Source organism: Prenolepis imparis, unplaced genomic scaffold (genome assembly GCF_030444845.1).
Source record: "Prenolepis imparis isolate NDT839.2.m4 unplaced genomic scaffold, iyPreImpa1.0 SCAF_3, whole genome shotgun sequence".
NCBI lineage: Eukaryota > Metazoa > Arthropoda > Insecta > Hymenoptera > Formicidae > Prenolepis > Prenolepis imparis.
The window spans coordinates 3,269,664-3,286,015 of record NW_028141161.1 but is presented as its reverse complement, the minus strand read 5'-3'; the positions used below and the strand labels follow the sequence as shown (position 1 = coordinate 3,286,015).

Below are 16,352 nucleotides of genomic sequence, written 5' to 3'. Positions count from 1 at the left end.
AGCGATATATTTCATTTAAATGAAGAACCACTGACATGCACCGCGACGATAAAGCACGAGATAAACACGCGCGCCGACACCTCGCCCGTCAACGTAAGACCATACCGCCTTCCCGAGAAGCATAAAGCAGAAGTAAATAAGCAAGTGCAAGGAATGCTAAAAGACCAAATTATTAGAACAAGCATGAGTCAATGGAATGCTCCATTATTAGTAGTGCCGAAAAAAGCCGATGCGTCAGGAAAACAAAGACTCAGGGTAGTAGTAGACTTCCGGAAAGTTAACGATTTAACTATAGGCGACTCATTTCCTCTGCCTAATATTACCGATATATTGGACCAGTTAGGGAACGCCAAATATTTTACGACGCTTGATCTAGCATCAGGATATCACCAGATACCGATGGCTGAGCGCGATAAAAACAAAACCGCCTTTCCAACCCCCTATGGACACTACGAGTTCAACCGAATGCCGTTTGGATTAAAAAACGCGCCTGCGACCTTCCAACGATTAATGAATTCGGTACTAACAGGGATACAAGGGCTCAGATGTCTCGTTTATCTCGACGACATCGTAATATACGGATCCAGTTTAGAGGATCATAACAAAAGACTCGTGGAAGTACTACAGAGATTACGAAAACATAATTTAAAATTGCAACCGGAAAAGTGCGAATTTTTACGTAAAGAAGTAATATACTTAGGGCATATTATTTCCGAGAACGGCATATTACCCGATCCGTCGAAACTAGACGCGGTAAAAAATTTTCCGACGCCACAAAAAATAAAAGACATACAATCGTTTATCGGACTAGCGGGCTACTATCGCAAATTCATTGAAGATTTCTCGCGAATCGCGAAACCGTTAACAAAACTAACAAAAAAGACGGAAGTTTTTGTATGGGGAAACGAACAACAAATCGCGTTCGACACCCTAAAAGAAAAATTAATGACCGCGCCAGTGTTAAAATATCCGGACTTCATCGAAGAATTCAACGTGACCACCGATGCCTCCGACTACGCAATCGGAGCCGTGCTGTCACAGGGACTGGTAGGAAATGACCGACCTATCGCTTACGCCAGCCGAGTGTTATCTCGGGCAGAGCAAAATTATAATACGACCGAAAAAGAATTGTTAGCAATCGTATGGGCAGTTAAACATTTTCGACCATATGTCTATGGAACAAAATTTAAAATAATAACCGACCATAAACCTCTAATTTGGCTATTTAACGTCACGGACCCCGGATCAAGACTCATCCGCTGGAGATTAAAATTAGAAGAATACGATTACGAGATAATTCACAAGGCCGGACGAGCAAACGCGAACGCCGACGCGCTAAGTCGACACGTAACTCGAGATACAAGCGAGAGAAGAAAGAGAGAAATCTTCAAAGTAGAAGAAGAGGAAGAAGAGAGAGAAGAAAAACTCGCCGATAACGCAAGAGTATATACCGAAGAGGAGAAACAACAAATACTCTACGAATATCATGATGCACCCACAGGAGGACATCAGGGAATCGAACGCACAATAAAAAGAATTCGATTAAAACATAACTGGCCAGGATTAACAAGAGACGTCGAAAAATGTATCTCGAAATGCGAATCCTGCCAGAAAAATAAATTATCGCGACGAGTAAAAGCACCCCTCATTATTACGGACACGCCGAGTAAACCATTCGAAAAATGCGCGTTAGATATAGTCGGACCGTTAACAATTACTAATAACGGAAATAAATATTTACTAACTTTCCAAGATAATTTAACAAAATTTAGCAAAGCGATACCGATCGCAAACCAAGAAGCTAACACGGTCGCGAAAGAATTCGCCACGAAAATAATTTTCGAATACGGAATTCCCGAAAAAATTCTAACCGACCAAGGAACAAATTTTGTAAGTGAAATATTTAAGAATACGTGCAAATTACTTAAAATCGATAAAATTCAGACAACAGCTTATCACCCCGAAAGCAACGGAGCATTAGAGCGTTCACACCGTACGTTAGCCGAATATTTAAGACACTATATAAATGCCGACCAAACAGACTGGGACGAGTGGATTCCCTACGCAATGTTTACGTATAACACGACCCCACACACGGTTACGGGGCATACACCTTTCGAATTAGTATACGGGCATCAAGCGGACCTACCGACAGCTCTAGCGAGACCGCCCAAACTAACGTATAGTTACGACGACTACTCGCAAGAATTAAAAGAAAGAATACGGGCGTCAAATCAACTCGCGAAAGAGAATATTAAAGAAGACAAAATAAAAGCCAAAGGGTACTACGATAAATCCGCGAAAAAAACAAAATTTAAGATAGGCGACAAAGTACTAGTATACGACGAGACGCTTCGACGGGGACGATCGAAAAAATTAGATGCACTATGGGCAGGACCTTACGTAATAACCGAAAAGAATTCCGACGTAAACTACACAATTAAAAAAGGAAGAAAAGCAGTGCGCATGCATACGAATAGACTAAAGCTATTTATAGAAAACTAATACTTACTGTTATATACTTACTGTGATCCGACAACAATATATACTATTTTGCGTTTCCCTTTAATTGCGCAACCGACCTATGATATTGTAAAAGTAATAAAATTCCCCACACCATCCTATAATAATGTATACAATTATATCAAAATAGATAATCAAATAATTGTTATAGATAAAGAAAAATTAACATATGCGACAATGACGGAAAGCGAATTGCGAAACTGTAATAAAATTAATACACAATATGTATGTAAACGCAATTCACCTATACACCGCGTAGATTTAGACGCACCATGCGAAATGCAAATGTATACGCAGCGACAACATTATCAGAGCAAATGTAATGTAAGACACTATGTCTCAACCCACATGTTATGGATAGCATTACACCAAGAGCACACCTGGTTATACTCGACGGACGCCGAACAAACGATAACCATACAATGTGACGGTCAGCTCGAAAATAAAATAATAAGAAACGATTATAAAACTACATTGTAAACGGGAATTATAACTGTACGTAGCATTAGAAATAATCTTAACAAAAATAAGATAAGAAAGCGAAAAACTTCGTACCTCCGTTTTTCTTTTTTTTACGGGGGAGGAATGTTATAGCCCGAACTATAACCAGTAGTTATTAGAAATTAGAATTTACTGAATATCTTTATAGAATACTGTAAAACATTTTTGCTTATAAAAGAGCGCTCTCGACAAACGCTCGTCGCGTGAAAACGCTAACGCAGCGAGACACGCGCGAAGCACCGGAAACCGCGAGATGCAAGCGAAGACCAGGGACTTCGACCTGCTTCGCTTGCAATTAGACCAAAAACGCGTGAGTATTGTTAACCAATCAGAGACCTGTTTCCAAGGGCCTCTCCCGAAAGAAATCCAAGAAACAAAGAGGATATAGGACGGAGAGCCCGCCCGCGAAGGCAGTCTCGAATACAATTCCTAAACATCAAGACGTGGTCGCTAATAAGAAACCAGAACATCAGAACGAGACTCACTAACAACGACCTGAATTATTGAGAGGAATACGAATATACGCTCATCGAATGTTACGCGAATATATATTTAAAGAAAGGACGAGAAATAAAGCGAAACCATATTCAATCCGAAATAAAAGTGTATTTTAAGAGAAAGAAAAGAGTACAACACTCCTAACTTCCTACGAAGTCCTGCACGACCCGAGGATCCTCATCCTTAATTCGGCGCAACCCCAGTGCCTTGTTCGAGGCACACAACACTTGTAAAATATTTGGTTTTCGGTAATCATACCTTAATAATTTTTGTGCACGGAATAATGAGAGCAATTGGTTTAAAGAAAACACATAGTTGCTTTTAAAAAGATGCATGTAATTTATAACATATTTTTTTAAAAGCAACTATGTATTTTCTTTAAACCAATTGATTGCTCTCATTATTCCGTGCACAAAAATATTAAGGTATGATTACCGAAAACCAAATATTTTACAAGATATTTTACATTTTGTGTGAAAAAATTGTCAACTTTAAACCTTTATAGCTTAAAAAGTACTTAATGAAATGTATATAACATTATATACATTTAGCGCATATATGTATTAACAGTGTTTGCTCTTATCTAAATAAAATTATATAAATGATTATTCACACTGGAAAAAATGTTGCATTCAAATAAATATTTATTTTAATATTTCTTTACACATTATTTATTTGAAATAAGTAAATATTTATTTATTTTTAAAAATTATTTCTTACATGAAATAATAATTTTTTTCACGTCTAATCAATATTAGTTTTTAATAAATGATGTATAAAAAGGAATATTTTAGAATTATTATTTATTTGAATTTAAAACATTTTTATGTTTACATATTTTACATTTATTTTTGTTTTACAGAGCGAAGAATTAACTTCCCTCATCAATAATGCAGTGCAAACTGCATTAAAAGGACGGGGAGGACGGGGTGGAAGAGGAGGAAGAGGTGGAAGAGGAGGAAGAGGTAGAAGAGGAGGAGGAGGAAGAGGAAGAGGAAGAGGCAAGGGTAGAGGCAGGGGGGGAATACATATATATAATAATTTTATCAACAAAGATAAAATATAATGTAAAAAAATATATATATATATATGTACAAAAATAAATGTGAAAAAGCTTTAAATCATTTTTATTTTATCTTCCTATTATATTATATCTTCCTATTATATCCAATACATATACATTTATATTTTATATATAAATACATCCATACATAAAATGTAGTATAATTGAAATTTTTTTAAATGTATTCATCATTTATGGGTGTTATTAATTAAAAAGGAATTATTTTTTTTACTATAGTTATTTCTAAACAATTGTATATTTAAAAGTTACAAAACAAAAGAGATTTAATAAAGTAATATATTTAAATTTAAAGAAACAGCAATATTATTTTTATTAATAATTAATATAATTTTCTTTAGTCTCAATAACTTTTTGAAATTTTAGTATACTTTCAATTAAATTTTTCAAATACGAGTCGAGATTATCTTATGCTAGTTGTAGTACTTCTAAATAGTTCTTGTTAATTATTCCGCATTTATTAACCTTATTATTTAGAATCATTAATCATAATTAGTTCATATAATTAATCAGAATCCGAATCATAATTAATAAAAATTTAAGTCTGCTGAAACTCGAAGTAGAAAATAATTTCATTTTCCAGCAAGAAAAACCAATTGATAAATTGTGGATTATTCTGAATAATAAGGTTAACAAATGCGGAATAATATTTGAAAAATGTAATGAAAAGTATATTAAGAAGACTTAAAAAGTTATTGAGGCGAAAGAAAATAATATTAATTATACATTAAAATAATATGCTGTTTCTTTACGTACCTGAACTTAGCACCTGACATTTAAAAAATTATTTTTTAAGTATAGAAAATGATAGCATTTCGTTTGTAATTATTTGTAGTAACAATAATTTCGTTTGTAGTTTAATAAATAATATTTCCAGACTTTTGGTACACCCTGTATATATATATATATATATATATATATATATATATATATATATACAATAAAATAATTTTGTATGAAACATTTTTCTTAAAAATGCTTAGTTTCCTTAAAAAACTGCTGATACGGTCGCTCTAATACACCCTGTATATATATATATATATATATATATATATATATACAGGGTGTATTAGAGCGACCGTATCAGCAGTTTTTTAAGGAAACTAAGCATTTTTAAGAAAAATGTTTCATACAAAATTTGTAGGGCTTAAAAAACCTATTTAATGATCATATCAGTTTGACCTTGAATAGCATCGTCAAGGTTACATAAAAAATACTTTGAATTTTTTAAATGGAAACCCCCATTTTTTATTGCATATTCTTGTAGCTTATCTCGAGACCTTTCCAAAACACTATAATGAAATATTTTTCTCTTACGTACTTTTTGAGTTATAAAGGTTTGAAATTAACCATTTTTTGACATAAAATGTAAAATATCATGCAAAATATTTAGTTTTCGGTAATCATACCTTAATACTTTTATGCATAGAATGAGACCAATCAATTAGTGTAAAGAAAACACATAATTGCTTAAAAAAAATATGTTGCAAATTACATACATCCTTTTTAAAGCAATTATGTGTTTTCTTCACATCAATTGATTCGTCTCATCATTCAGTGCATAAAAATATTAAGGTATGATTACTGAAAACTGAATATTTTGCACATTTTACATTTTATGTCAAAAAATTGTCAACTTTAAACCTTTATAAGTCGAAAAGTACGTAAGAGAAAAATATTTTATTGCAGTGTTTTTGAAAGGTCTCGAGATAAGCTACAAGAATATGCAATAAAAAATGGGGTTTCCATTAAAAAAATTCAAAGTATTTTTTATGTGACCTTGACGGTGCTACTCAAGGTCAAACTGATATGATCATTAAATAGGTTATTTTAAGCCCTACAAATTTTGTATGAAACATTTTTCTCTAAAATGCTTAGTTTCCTCAAAAAACTGCTGATACAGTCGCTCTGATACACCCTGTATATATATATATATATATATATATATATATTTATTTATATATAATTTCAATTATACAAAACTTATAAAATTTTTTTATCTTTATTATGCAAACCAGTCCTATTGATAAAATGGCTTTTTATTTTTAATGGTAACTGATGTACATCACAATACGTGCATTTTAAAATGTTATAAAGTCGACTTTTTTGCTAGTAAAAAAAGATAATAAATTTATATTATTAAAAATATTTTATACAAGGTGTCCCACCACTCAAATAATATTTATAATTTTTTCTATATATGTATATATATATAAAATAAATTTTATATATATTTTATATATAATATATTTATATAAAATATATATATAGAAAAAATTATAAATATCATTTGAGTCATGGGACACCTTGTAAAAAATATTTTAAATAATATAAATATATTTTTTTTTACTAGCAAAAAAAGTCAAAATTATGTTTGAGAATTAATAAAATGAAAGAGAAATATTTAAATATATTGAAGGAGAGAAATTAGAGAAAAGTAATTAAACCTATTTTCCAATTTTTTTTCGTTTCTATTACAGGAAATACTAAATTAGAAAAATGGTCACCTACTTCTATTCGGCGTGCGGGATTATGCGAGGACCATTTTCATCAAGATTCCTTTACAGATGACACGAAGAGAAGACTAAAACGCAATGCAGTGCCAATTCCATATGCATCTCTTATTAATGTATTAAATACGAACGATATATACATCAACCAAAATAGAGAAATGCAAATGGAACAAGTGCCTTATTTTGAGACAAATATAGAAGAAAATGCCACATCAGTATCATCTGCATCTATTTCTGTTGATAATAATATAATAACAGATGAGCAACCATTTTTAAAACAACATTCATTGCGATGTTATCAGCCATCACGTTTATACTTTGATACTGCTGTGGAAGAGGAAGATATAACGCAATGGGTGCATCTTGAATCACTTGAAAGAGTTTCAATGTCTACATTTGATTGTGAAAGAGTTTCAATGTCTACACCTGAAAGAGTCCCTACATCTGTTCCATATAATAACAAAAGAACAGAAAATGAAGAGAATAATACGATACAGAATTTGTACACTCAAATGAATTCTTTAAAATTAGAAAATATTAGATTGCGAAACAAGTAAGACGTTTAAAATATCGTTTGCGTTGTTTTCCATGAAGACGTAAAACGCCGAAAAATAAAAAACAGAAGAAAAAGATATTAGAAAAAATGATAGACGAACTGGAGCTGCATTCTGTTGCCAAAGCAATGATAAAGTTGCAGTTGCATACACCAAAGGCAAATTATACGGAAGAAGAAAAAAATCTTTCGAGACAACTTTATTATTATTCACCCGCTGCTTTTTGTCGCTTAAGAAAAGCGGGCTGTAATTTTCCTGGACAACGAACTATGCGAAGATGGCTAGAAGAATACGACATACGACTAGGATTTTGCGATCTTATCTTTCAAAAATTAAAGGAAAAGATTTCTCGTATACCGGTGGAGGAAAGAGCATGTGCATTAAAATGGGACGAAATGACTATTAAACCTTACGAAGAATATTCGCTTAAATTGGACTAGATAGAAGGCCTCGTTGATCTCGGATCTCTAGGAAGAAAATCCGAAAGAAGTAAATGCGTTTTTGTATTCTGTCTAGACAGCTTGAATGCGCATCATGCATGGCGACAGCCTTTGGCATATTTCCTTCCAGGAAAATGCATGAAAGCAGAGGAAATAATAATAATAATAAAACAATGTCTAGATAGATTGAGTGAAACGGGTGCAGATGTACAACTTCTTACATGTGACCAAGGCACACCTAATCAAAGTGCTTACGCTCAACTTGGCATTAATCCAGAAAATCCATTCTTTGTATATAATGGGAAAAAATATAATGCATCATTCGATTTCCCACATTTAGTAAAAAGATTGCTAAGTTTCTTAAGAACTCATGAAAATCTTTACTGTGATGGAAAAATTATTGCATCATATTCTGATTTCGAAAAGACATGGTCTGTTGATAGTGCCACAAAAGGAGGTTCTAATTTATTGTCTCATATTACAGAAGCGCACATGCGTCCAAATTGTTTTGAATCAATGAATGTGAAAAGAGCATTCCAGATATTGAGCCACACTTTTGCAGCTGCAATAAGAACAGCTGGTTATGGAAAACAATTAGATTCAATTACATGGCAAGCGACGGCTGATTTTGCAGAGCGCTTAAATAAAATTATTGATGCATGCAGCTCTTACAGTATTAATATTTCATTTGGCGGCAAACGACCATTATCGTCTAAAAATCCGGATATTGAAAATCTATTAACAGATTTCATCGATTGGTGCTCAAGATGGTCTAAGTCGGAAAAAAGCATAAGTCAAGTTCCTTGTTTTAAAGGTTTTGTTGTGACAATAAGAGCTATTCTTGAAACTTATAAAATACTCTCAACGCAATATGATGGATTTGAACTTGCGACAGGATTATGCAACCAAGACTCAGTGGAACATTTATTTTCGAAACTGAGACAACGCGGAGGATTTAATCCTAATCCAACTGCAAGAATGATCCGATTGTCTATTAGACACATACTTTCAACAGGATACATACAAACTAGTGACAAAGGCAACACTCAATGTCCAGAAAGTGAAGCTCTTATCAACGAACCAAGTCGACTTGTAAAAAGGATCGAAAATATGAATATGAACAATGACGTAATAGAATATGATGACTTTGAAGACGAAATGCTTCTTGAAAATGACAATATTCTTCTCGAAGAATTAAACATGGAAGAAATTGAAAATATTGACCCGCTTAATAATTATGATGAAAATGCTATCGCATATTTTGCTGGGTTTATTGCGCGACGAAGCATTCAAAAAAGCAACTGTGACCATTGTCGTAACGATATAATGAAAACGCCTATGGATGAATCGACAGAAAACGAGAAATATATAGAATTTCGCGAATATGAAAATGAAGATGAAGATGCTCCAACAGTAACAAAATTAGTGCGCCCAACGACTTTATATATAAATATTACTAAAACACAATTGATGGCATTTAATCGCACGTGGCAATATCATTGGGCATCTAGAAAAATTCTTGAGAAAATTGTTACTGAATGTGTGCATGCAACGAATAAAATACATCCTGAATGGCTAGATGAAAATAAACCATGTTACAATCATCGGATGCAAGCATTAAAATATATGATTAGAGTGAAATTATATTCTCGAACGAGATACAATAATCGTGCCGCAAAAAGAATTAATATACCTTCAAAAAAGAAAGTCAAAAGGTTTTTAAACAAATAAAAGGTATATTAGAATAAACCATCTTGAGCATTATATAAGACAAAAGAAGAAAAAATATAATAAAAGAAAAATATATGAAATAAAGAATAAAGTAAAAAAAGAAAGCAGGAATAAATATTTTAACAGACGTGAAAAAAAGTACGTGAAAAAAGGTACGTGAAAAAAGGTAGGCTAAAAATGAAAATAAATAAAAAGTAAATAAAATAATAATAAATAAAAAATGTAGAACGCAGAAAAATATTATTTTTTTTATTAATATATTTTAATATTTTCTTTTTTCTTTTTAATATTGTATGTATTTTTCATTTTTGTCATTTAGAAATAGTACTTATTGCGCCTTTGCACTATATGATTGGATTTATTATCAAAAATGTTTGCAAATCATACAGTTTAGCGCAATGAGTATTATTTTCTATAATAATGAGAAAAATACTCATGAATTTTTCAATTTCATAGAAGATCGCAATCACAGTTGAAATAAATTGCATAAATCGTGAACTAGCAAGTCTTATCACGATATAAAGAAAAGGAAAAGCGGTCATGCTAAGAAATTGTAAAATCATGCATTTTCTTATTATCAATGACAATACAAGACATATAATATTAATTAAGTTTTAAGAAAATATAATACAGAAATATATATATATTTGTTGGCATATACGGTATTCTACAATTATTATTATAGAACAAGGTACATACATAGGAATATCGTAAAATGTATAATACACAAGTGATTTTGATTAATCACTTATTAAATAAGATATCTCAATATATAAATAAATGGGAAAAGAGGTATCAAAAGATATAACAGATTTTTTCTGTTATTTACAGGAAATCTATATTACATAGATTTTCTCGTGATAAGACCTGCTAGTTTTAGATTTATGCAATTGTTTCAACTGTGATTGCGATCTTTATGTCATGCTTATTTATATATGCCAACAAAAATTATGTTACATAATATAAACTATTATTATTTATAAAATGCTGAATACTTTTAAATGCGTTCTACATTGAAAAAGATAAAATTTTATTATAAATATGTTATATTAAAAAATAATATACGTATACATATATGTGTGTGTTATAATATACATATGTCAATGTAAAATATTTTCTTAAATGTTATAGACGTATTACATTTTAGTTACAGGTTTTTATCAATATGAATAATCCATGGGGGGGGTTTTTAGTGGGTGCAAGCCCCACATAACCCCGGGGCCGACCCCGAGGTATGCGCCGTAGGCATTTTCCCCTCCGGCTCTAGGCAAAAAAAAAAAAAAAAAAAAAAAACGCGACCGATACTTTTTCATTCAAAAAAAGCATCCTAAATAATTTGAAATTTAAGTTTTGTTAATTGTTTTAACAATATGTATTTAATTCTATTTTTTAAATATAAAAAAAATGTTGGGCAATATATGGAATCGAACTCGAGTCTTCAGCGTGAAAGACCGAGCATTTTCTCGCAGAGCCACCGCGTATAATTACAATATACTTAAACATTATCGTTATTTATAGTACATATTTGCCTCAAGTTATGCGGTCTTTTTCTTACAAATTAAAAACATTTTTGACTTGATTTCCATATTTTTCGATTTATTTCTTACTATGCTTTGTTTTATTTCAAGGATGGACAAGGGAAACATAATTTCGTTGCACATTTACAAAATGCTTTGATCAAATTGAATGTAGTTTATTATAAATATATCGCAAAAATAACATTTAATTAATAATTTATAATTTATGGATATATAGAAAATGGACGATAGCTTATTTACTAGTCGAAAAAATGAATCTAGCACGGATATGAATCACAAATCGAAAAGTGGATGTAATTTAGCACGGACATGAACCAAATGAACGATGGTATCGAAAAGTGGATGTGGCTACGTAGTTCCAATTCCTAAAAGTGGATGCACGGCGCTGCTGTACCGCCTAGTAAAAGCGTCCCACGAAAATCGCCGGCATGGCCTCTCTCAGGCTTCTCTCTGTTAATATATAACTAGAAGTTAGTAACAAATTAATTGAATGAGGTTGGTAACAATAAAAGTTCCTAAAATAAGGCAGGAATCGGAACAGGAACGCCACAGTACTCCCCTCCCAGCGACGTACTACGTTGCGAATTTAACTCTTCTAGGACCAGAGTATGTTCTGAGTGTTCCGCATGAAGTTGTAGTAGCAGTAGTTTGATTCATTGTCGAACTAACAGGTGTCGAACTCGGTTTAGAACTCGTAGAGGGAGATTGTACGACAACTAAATCAGTCTCTCGTGGTAAGAAGGCTGGCTTAAGGCGTTCGGTAGTGATATTAACATTCCTTCCTGAAACATCAACAGTGAACAAATTATCATCAATCCTTTTAAGAACACGAAACGGTTCAGAATAAGGAGGTTGCAGGGACTTCCTAACAGAGTCATCGCGAACCCAAACATGAGTGCAATCATAAAGATTCTTGTGAAAGAAAGGTGTCTTCTTAGAATGATGTGCAGTAGGTCTTGATTTAATTTCTCTCATATAAATCCTGTGTTTTTCAATAAATATTTCAGGATCAGATGGAAAATCCTCTTCAATGAAAAATTCTCCAGGAATTCGAAGTATGGAACCATAAAGCATTTCTGCTGGTGAAGCGCCTAAATCTTCTTTGAAGCAGGTGCGAAGACCAAGTAAAACAGTGGGTAAAATTTCTACCCAATTTTTATTAGAGTAACACATGATGGCACTTTTTAATGTACGATGCCATCTTTCCAGGATTCCATTTGAAGCAGGATGATACGCAGAAGTTCTAACTCGCTCGCAACCTAATAAGTTGGTGAGAGCTCTGAAAAGTGCAGCTTCGAATTGAGGTCCTTGATCGGTAGTGATAGTATGTGGAGCGCCATATCTTGCAACCCAATGTGAATAAAAAGCTGTAGAAACAGTCTCTGCAGAAATCTCAGTCAAAGGAATTGCTTCAGGCCACCTGGAAAATCTGTCGATCATAGTAAGATAGTATCTAAAATTTTTACAAGGAGGAAGCGGTCCAACAAGATCAAGATGAATATGTTGAAAACGATGATCCGGAACAGCAATCTTCTTGGGAAAATTCTTGGTATGTTTACTTACTTTCGCTCGTTGACAAGCAAGACAAGTTCTAGCCCATTCTTTAATATCTTTTCTTAAAGATGGCCAAATAAATTTCTGTTGTATCATCTTACAGGAAGAACGTGCACTAGGATGAGCCATTCCATGAACAACATCAAAAATTTTCCTTCGGAGTTGATAAGGAACATACGGACGAATATTTACAGTTGAACAGTCACAGAATATGGGAGTAGTTGAACCGGTGAGAATGAGTTTCTGTAATTTAAGAGAAGAATCAGTAAGAAGTAATTTCAATTCATCCTCTTCTTTCTGAAATTCTGCTAACTCTTCTAGAGAAACTATAACTGGCATCAATACGGATTCAACTCTTGAAAGAGAGTCTGCGACAACATTATCTTTTCCAGAAATATGTTCTATATTTGTTGAAAATTGAGCAATAAAATCCAGATGACGAATCTGCCTGGGAGAAGCTTTATCCAACTTCTGTTGGAAGGCATAAATTAAAGGCTTGTGATCAGTCCGAATAATAATTTGTCGTCCTTCCAACAAATATCTGAAATGTTTGATGGCTAGATAAATTCCAAGAAGTTCTCTATCATAAGTACTGTAGTTTTTTTGAGTACTATCAAGTTTTTTGGAAAAGAAGGCAATTGGTTTATTAATTCCATCTACTATTTGTTCCAGAGAGGCTCCGACAGCGAAGTCAGAAGCATCGCAAGAAAGGATAAGAGGCACAGTAGGAGCAGGATGGGATAAGGTTGTGACTTTCAAAAGTTCTTCCTTACATTTATCAAATGCTTCTTCAGATTCAGCAGTCCAGATAATTGGTCTTTTGTCTCTCTTCTTACTATCTTTGAGATAATCTGTAAGTTTTGCTTGATAAGCTGCTGCATTTTTTAAACATCTCCGATAAAAGTTAATAATCCCTATAAATCTTCTCAATTCATGTACTATTTTAGGCTTTTTATAATCAATTATCGCCTTAACTTTTTCAGATGTTGGTTTAATTCCTAGCTTGGAGACTAAATAACCAAGGAAAGGAATTTCATCTTTTCCAAAAAGACATTTGGATAAATTTATTGTCATACCAAATTGCTTGAGTCTTGAGAAAATGATATGAAGATGTTGAGCATGTTCTTCTTCATCAACAGAAGCTATAAGGATGTCATCTAAATAGCAAAAACAAAAATCAAGACCAGACAAGACTATATTCATGAGACACTGGAAAGTCTGAGCAGCATTACGTAATCCAAAAGGCATTACAAGAAATTCAAAAAGACCAAACGGAGTAGTAACAGCTGTTTTAGGTATGTCTTCTTTAGCTACTGAAACTTGATAATAAGCTTTAACAAGATCTATTTTAGAAAATATGTTTTTTCCATGTAGAGAAACAGTAAAATCTTGGATATGAGGAAGCGGATATCTGTCAGGAATCGTTGCCGCATTTAAAGCACGGTAATCTCCGCAAAGCCGCCATGTGTTTGGTTCACTCTTGGGAACCATATGAAGCGGGGCTGCCCAAGAACTGCTAGAAGGTCTACAAATTCCTTGCTCTACCATGAAAAGAAATTCTTCCTTCGCACACTTCAATTTCTCGGGTGACAATCTGCGAGGAGTAGAAGCAACTGGTGGTCCTTTAGTGACGATATGATGTTCGACTTGATGGATCTTCATCGTGGAAATCGGAGCAAAACGTGTCAGCTCAGGAAATTCAGCTAGGATCTTATTAAAAGGTGAGGCAGGAGAAGTTGTACAAACAGACAAATGATCAACTTTAGATAGTTTTCCTCTAAATGTTAGTCCGGTAACACTATCTAAAAGCCTTTTATTTTTTATATCTACTAAAATAGCATAGTAACTTAAAAAATCTGCACCTAAAATAGGTCTTTGTATGTCTGCTACACAAAATTTCCATTTAAGGCTCCTCCGCAAACCTAGATTTAAAATTAATGTTTTCGATCCATAGGTATCGATCTTGGTTCCATTGGCTGCAAAAAGTTTGAGAGAAGAAACTTGAGTTTTCTGTACAAACTTTTTGGGAAGAAGTGAAACATCTGCTCCCGTATCAACTAAAAAATTTATACCAGAGGACTTATCTGAGACAATGAGACGATTATGAGGTAAACCGTTGTTATCCATCTCAAAATCCAACGGTGCAACTAGTTTTCCTTTTCCGCAATGGATTTGGACATATCACAAGGAATAGTGCATTTAAACGCTTTGGCACCGAATTTTTTATGGTAAAAACAAATATTTTTGGTCTCTTTATTATCTTTACTATCATTTTTATTTCCAGAAAATGATCTAAATCTTTTTCCTTTGTATCTGAATTTAGATTTGCTACGAGGACGCCGAACTTCTAGAGCAGCAATTCGTTTTTCAAGAACCGCAAGACTAGAGACTTTGGCAGCTTCTTTATCTTCGGAAGAAGCAATTGTCGCAACTTGAAGGCAATTATCGCGTTCCAAAATTTTATCAGCTAATTCTGCAAGTTTAATCAAAGGACTTTCTTCGACAACAGCCAGAGTGGCTTGAACTTGATAAGGTAATCTTTGCAACCAAATTGAATGTAAAATGTTGTCAGAAATAGCACCGCCAGCTAATTGCTTAATCTCTCTTAGTAAATCTGATGGCTTTTTACCATTTAATTCAACTCCAGCTAATAATTGGCGTAATCGTTTTTCCTCCGAATCAGTAAATCGATTAATCAATAAGTTTTTAACATGAAAATATTTATCTTTTTCAGGAGGGCTTTCAATAATCTCAGAAACTGCAATTAAGGCTTGTTCATCAAGATGTCTAATCACGGAGTTGTATTTAATATCATCAGAACGAATCCTATATAGAGAAAATTCACTCTCTAATTGAGCGAACCATAACTTAGGTTGCTTATGCCAAAAATTCGGCAACTTGAGAAGACGGAATTCGTTGGAATGGATCTCGTGTGACTGACCTTGTAAGTGCTGATTATCACCAGTAAAACAGAGAGATTGAGACGCAGTAGCTTGATGCTGCCGAATATCCATATCCTCTTCATTAATTGGAACTGTTGCCGTTGCAGGAGTCGCAATCGGAGATCGATCCAAGGGCATCTTGAATTTCTCCTGAAGTACACGAAGTCCAGAAACTTGGAATCCTTGAAACTCGACGACTCGAAGATCTAGTCGGTTCGAAGCTCACAAGGAGAAACCGCACAAGGATCACAGCAGAAAAACTGGGAAAACTCGAAGTTCTCGTAGATCACTGATTTTAAATATGCCGTATAATCCAAAATAACGGGGTCACCAGTTGTGGGTATTTTATATAAAGTAACTAGACTTCGGATATATTTATAAATCTTTTTATATAAAGTTAGATGTGTACAAGTGAATGGTTTTTATAAAGAATGATAATTGAATAAATGTTATAAACAAAATACAATCTGTTGTTAA

The 16,352-nt window shown here is 33.2% G+C and overlaps 1 protein-coding gene and 1 long non-coding RNA gene across 2 annotated transcripts; both read left to right on the top strand.

The window, feature by feature from the left end:
* The first annotated feature begins 9,088 nt into the window (after positions 1 to 9,088).
* Positions 9,089 to 9,841, top strand: LOC145933496 (uncharacterized). The gene has a single exon (XM_083033230.1). It carries the CDS (start codon positions 9,089 to 9,091, stop codon positions 9,839 to 9,841), a length of 753 nt encoding a protein of 250 aa, XP_082889356.1.
* A 2,992-nt stretch (positions 9,842 to 12,833) lies between these two features.
* Positions 12,834 to 13,388, top strand: LOC145933499 (uncharacterized). Its single transcript, XR_014424875.1, has 3 exons — positions 12,834 to 12,928; positions 13,037 to 13,162; positions 13,255 to 13,388. It is a non-coding gene; the product is annotated as an uncharacterized LOC145933499 (long non-coding RNA).
* The last annotated feature ends 2,964 nt before the right edge of the window (positions 13,389 to 16,352 follow it).

Excerpts from the sequence above, each read along its gene's own strand:
- LOC145933496 (XM_083033230.1), top strand. The coding sequence starts at position 9,089 with ATGATCCGATTGTCTATTAGACACATACTTTCAACAGGATACATACAA.